General features: G+C 38.9%; 1 protein-coding gene across 2 annotated transcripts; it reads left to right on the top strand.

Moving 5' to 3' along the window:
- Nucleotides 1-1,309: 1,309 nt before the first annotated feature.
- On the top strand, nucleotides 1,310-4,424 carry LOC6640249 (nucleolar protein dao-5). 2 transcript variants are annotated; one of them, XM_023182101.2, is made up of 3 exons: nucleotides 1,310-1,568; nucleotides 1,628-2,746; nucleotides 2,855-4,424. In XM_023182101.2, the coding sequence occupies exons 1-3, from the start codon at nucleotides 1,414-1,416 to the stop codon at nucleotides 4,356-4,358; spliced, it is 2,778 nt and encodes a 925-aa protein (XP_023037869.1). In that variant the 5' UTR covers nucleotides 1,310-1,413; the 3' UTR covers nucleotides 4,359-4,424. The 2 variants fall into 2 exon arrangements, with proteins under 2 accessions (XP_023037869.1, XP_046866203.1); XM_047010247.1 differs by having other exon boundaries at nucleotides 1,628-4,424.
- Nucleotides 4,425-5,463: the final 1,039 nt, after the last annotated feature.

The following is a 5,463-nucleotide window of genomic DNA, read 5'->3' as shown; positions in this document are numbered from 1 at the left end:
ACGAAGCGCCTCGCCGCGGGGCCTAGCAAAATCTCTCGGTGACTGCCAAATGGCCATTTGGAACAACAAACATTGGCTGCCATTTGCTGAAAGCCTGTAAAACTTCCATACCCCAATCCCCCGCCCCCCATCCCCTTCAAAACCATTCCAACTAGATCCTAACCCTGCGATGCTTTAAACAATTTTCATCTCATGAATAATCCTTTTCTTGCTTTTTTTTTTTTTTTGTGTTGCTGTTGTTGTTGTCAAGCCTAATAACACAAAATAGCCCCACAAAAGGAAACTCTAAATAAATATGCAAATTCTGAGTAAAATACAAAAAAAAAATGAATTTCTCTCGACAAAAGGGCCAAAGCAAAAGGTAAATTAACTGAAGAGTCTGACGGGGGGGACAAGAGGCGGGCCACTGTGTTTTGTCACCTTTCGAAATCGATTAAGCGATAAGGCTTACAATGGGTTAAAATTTTCCCATACACACGCACACACACACATACAAAGTTCTCCTTTCATTAAAAAGTTCTTCGTTGACGCAGCTCAAAATTGAATTTATATGGCTTGTTTAACGCTCGTCGAGCTCTGGGGGCCAAGTTAATAAAATCCAACAACAGAAATAACAACAACACAAGAACAATATACAAATAAATTAAAGCCGGATTTCAGTAACATTGTTTCTGTTCGTTTTTGGGTTTGAGTTTTATGAAGGTGTCGAGAGAGAGAGACACAGAGGGGGAGTAAGGTCGGCAAGGGCAAACTATCAAACTTGAATTAAATACAAAAAGGCGCTTTCAGATAAACACATAGCACTTTCTCTCTGTCTCGCTTGCGCCCGCCCCTTTCTCCCTATCTCTCTCTCGCTTTCTCTTTTGTGTAATTATGCAAATTTCGGTGATTGCGAAAATTGTGCAGCACCAAAACCAACAAGTAGGCAACACTTTTGCCCACTTTTGCCCACTTTTCAATGCCTGCAAACACAAAAACAACAACAACAACAATAATAACGAACCGAACATTTGCATAATTATGCAATCTACCACCTTCTGGCCAACAAAAAAAAACCCTTCCCCCACACCCCCTCACACAAAATCACCTACTCACTAACCCATTTGGCTAATTCCCTCCTACAATAAGCAGAACAAAAGTTTCGATTTTACTACCCTTTATTACTCAACTAGCATTTAAAAACTTACAAAAATTTCCATATGCAAAGGCAAAGAACTTTTCTATCAATTGTAACTCTCTCTCTCTCTCTATCCCAAATAAGTCACTTTGTATATTTTGATAAGTATATTTTTCATAGCATTAACTATCAAAACAGTTTTGATTTAAGAAACACACACACAACACAGGGACAAGGAATTATTTAGTATACATAAATATTTATAGTTTTAATGACATGCACTAAACACCTGAAGTATGTGGGAGCAAATTATAAACTGCCTGACCAAAGGCGGTTCCGGGAACAGTAAAAAATGTCAATTTCTTAATCTATCAGAGCTCTATAAACGTTGTCCACCAAATCAGAGGAAACAATTTGCATTGTTTAAGAAAAAGAATGAAGAATACAAAGAGTGAGTAAGGTTATGTATTTAAAACTCAAATTTAATAAGTGGATTTTCTAACTATATAGACGTCTGCAAAAGTATCCCGATAGTATGCCCAAAATCGATTGGAAGTATTATGAAACAAGTGTGCGACCCGAATATGTGGCATGGGTTAAACGTTTCCAGAATCAATATGAGCAGTTTGATACATTCTTTGAGAACCGTCATACATTGATTGATCCCTCGAAATATTTTTGTGAAGTGCAGGAGGAGATGAAGGAGGTGACGAAACAGGTGGAACAATATAAAAAGGAATCCAATGAAAGGATAAAATGCTTGGAGGATGAGTTGAAGTTTTTGGGAGAGCTAAAGCCATACCAGGAAATGACTATGGAAGAGTTTTGTTACGCAAAACCAAGTTTAGCTCCAGATTTTATAAACAAGCCAACGTTTTGGCCCCATACCCCAGAGGAACAAAAGCCAGGTCCTCAACAGGAAGTACATGAGGAGGCAGAGGAAGAGTTACAAGCGACAAAGGTGAAGCCAACGGATGAAGAACCACCAAAGACCGCTCCGCCAGCTGCTGGGACACCAAAGACATCCACTGATGAAAAGCCTTCAAAAGCACCAACCTCTTCAACGGATCAAAAACACGAGGCCAAGAAAGATCCACAGCCGCAAATTGATACGAAGAATGATTCTAAAGCTGATTCCGGGACTAAAGTTGACCAAGTTAGTTGTGAAGGTGAAACGAAAACAAAGGACCAACAACCAGAAAATCCCATTGATGTGGAAAAGCTGAAAGAGTCTGCCTCTGAGCTGGCAGTCAAGGGATCTAAGCTGGCTGTAGATTTAGCCAAAAAGGCTTCTATTCTGTTGAAATCTTTGGTAGAAAAATTCAATGCAAAGCGTAAAGAAATAGAAGTAGCTGCCAATAAAGCCAGAGAAGAGAACAAGGGAAAATCTGAGCAACAGGCTGTTGAGCAAGTAAGCTCAACTGATGTATCTAAAGCAACAGTAGATCCCAAGGAGGTAGACAGTATTTATTATCGAGAAGGATCTAAGAACATATGCCATCAGACCATCATAAAGGGAGATGATGAGGCAAATGCTGAAGTCAAGCCGAAACATGCCAACTTGAATGAAGAAGTAGAAGGTGAAGGTGAAGAAGTTGTTGAAGAGACCGAGAAACGATTTAAGAAAAAATCTGCAGCCTTAAAGACTAATGATTCAGAGGCAATGGAAGAAAAAACTAAATCTGAAAGCATAGAACCTGAAAAAACACATGAGAAAAGTAAAACATCAAAGAAAAAATCTGCAGCCTTAAAGACTAATGATTCAGAGGCAATGGAAGAAAAAACTAAATCTGAAAGTATAGAACCTCAAAAAACACGCGAGAAAAGTAAAACATCAAAAAGTTCCGAGACTAAAAATATATGTCAACAGGTTTGCGAAATAATGACTAAGGAAAAACCGCCAGGTAAAGGTTCAGAGGCGATTCAATGCCTCGAAAAGATTCTTACTGACTATAAGCAATCAGATGAAGGACCCTGTGACAGTGAAAAAGAGGAAGAACCATCTGAAAACGAAGATTCCAAGAAAAGCAAATGCTTGACAAAGACAAAACAGGATCAAAAGTCGAAGGAAAAACCGAAAGTAGATGAACAACAATGTTTCCAGAAATTTTTAGAAGAAAATTCAAAAAAATGCGACGAATCCCAAACTAACCTTAAGAAGTCTTGGGAAGAAAGTAAAGACTCTGTCGATGTGGTCGCTCGTCCAAAAGATGCAAGTAAAACAAAGCCCACAGATGATGCCAAAACTAATGAGAAAGCCTTGTTTGGCTCTGATTTTCAAACTGAAGCTTTGGAAAGTAAAACTTTTATGGGTTTCAAATCAAACGAGCCTCATGCATCCAAGAAAGACGAAAAGCATTTGGCTAGTCTGGAAGATTCCGCAGAGAAAATGTCCAATAAGGAGACTACTGGAGATCTTGTAAAACCTATATATGCTGGCACCAATCAAACCCATGATCTAGAGAATGATTTAGCCGAATCTCAGAAAAAGGACAAATTACACTTGATAGAAGAATTCGAACAAAAGCAAGCTGAAGAAGCAAAACTTAAGCAAGTTGAGAACGAAACTAAACGAAAAACTGAAGAAACCATGAAGAAGCCAACGAATTTGGATAATCTCAGCCTGGCACCAAATGAAAAGAGTCAATCAAAGACAGAAATCGAAGCTGAAAAAGTAGCCGAGCCAAAGACGACTTTCTATCCTAAACTAGTGATCAGTGCCAAGCCTAAGGAGAAAATCAATACCTTGGAATCTCCCACCGAAAAACCACCAACTCCACCAGCAAAAGATACTCCATCCACTCCAGAAGCCTTCATTCCCAGGACAAGTACTACTCCAGTCCCACCATCTACACCACCGAAAGTAATTAAAACACCCGAAGTGCTAGAAAGTGCCCAGGAAATGGCCAAAAAGGTATTCAAAATGGCAACCGATGCAGCTGCTATACTCAGCGATGCCACCACTGCCGTTGAGAGTGCCAAGAAAGCGAAAACCAACAGAATTGAGAGTCTGGAGGCTGCCTATTTGGCAGCTCAAAAACAGGCCAATCGAGCTCTAACCGAAGCCTACAAGGCCATGGGGGCAGCCAAGAAGTTGACCAAGCGACAACAGAATCGTGATCCCGATGCATTGGTCATGGCCGAAAAGCATGCCGTATTGGCCAAATTATTGGCTCGTCGTGCCATAGCTTTGAAGAAGGAGATCGAAACGATATTGGAAGAACTAAAGAAAAACCAGTAAACGATCTCCGAAAATTGGCCAATGAAAATGTTTTAAAATTTCAATTTATTTTTTACCAATTTTATTTATTTTACATTAAATTTGCTGTTTTAGTTTAAAAGAAAATGTCATATGCATTTATTCTTTTCCCCATTGGAACTAATTTAAAAAGGGGTAAATATTGAATTGTCAATAAATAAATTATCTGTTTAAATAAGTCTTCATAAATTTAACCAAGTAAATTAATGAATTAAGTTAAGCCATTATCTGAAAACTCACTCCTTTTAGTTAAATGGTTTCTTAGGTCATTTGATTAACCTAACAATAAGTAATAATGAATTTAGAATATTAAATTTATTGACATAAACTACATATGTACACTTTGGCATATGTCAAGGGACATCCTTTTGAAAGTACAATTAGTTTCTAAAATATTTCCAGTTCAAAGAGCTTCCCTGGGGTCGGTGGTAGTGGTGGTAATAAACCAGCATTTAACTGCTTTCAAAAATTGCATATTCATGCATTTCCAATTAAATCAAAGTCAGTTAAGTTAGTTTGACAAACTGACAATAAAATCGGAAAATTAATTCCATGTCACACAGCAGAGACTCAATGAAAACTTAAATGTAATTGCATAAACAGACGGTGAAGGCGGCCGAGGACGAGAGTCAGAAGCAGAAGGAGTCTGACAATCGAACGAAATGAAAATCACAGCATCAGCATCATGTGTGTGTGTTTGTGTCCAATGGTTTTGGGTAGCTCCAAATGCTATTTATAACGCCTTGAAAATGGGCTAATGTCAGTCAATTCCTCAGGTAAATCGAGAGGAATGGGTAAATGGAGCTCAAGATAGGTAAGAAGAGAGAGAGAGTGAGAGAGCCGAGCTCTAAACAACCCTTGAAGTGTGAAATGTGTTTGCATAAAAGAGACGCATGCGCTTTGAGAGCTCACCAACTGTCAAAATGACAGCTGCATGCTCTCTGAAATATCTCTCCCCCTGGACAGAGAGCTCTATTCTCTCTCACTGTATGCGAAACATTATGGCAATGGAACGGCAAAAACATGCGAAAGGACTGCTTCGACTTCTTCTTCTTCCTCGCGTTGGCTGTCAATGTAATTTTTAAGA

The sequence above is a fragment of the Drosophila willistoni genome (genome assembly GCF_018902025.1).
Source record: "Drosophila willistoni isolate 14030-0811.24 chromosome 2L unlocalized genomic scaffold, UCI_dwil_1.1 Seg196, whole genome shotgun sequence".
Classification (NCBI taxonomy): Eukaryota; Metazoa; Arthropoda; class Insecta; order Diptera; family Drosophilidae; genus Drosophila; species Drosophila willistoni.
The sequence above is the reverse complement of the archived record's forward strand: the minus strand, read 5'-3'. Positions and strand labels throughout refer to the sequence as shown.

Bases quoted from the DNA above. Each gene is read 5' to 3' on its own strand.
- LOC6640249 (XM_047010247.1), top strand. From the start codon at position 1,414: ATGTGGGAGCAAATTATAAACTGCCTGACCAAAGGCGGTTCCGGGAAC. The intron at 1,569-1,627 runs GTGAGTAAGGTT...CTAACTATATAG, and splicing joins AAGAATGAAGAATACAAAGA to ACGTCTGCAAAAGTATCCCG.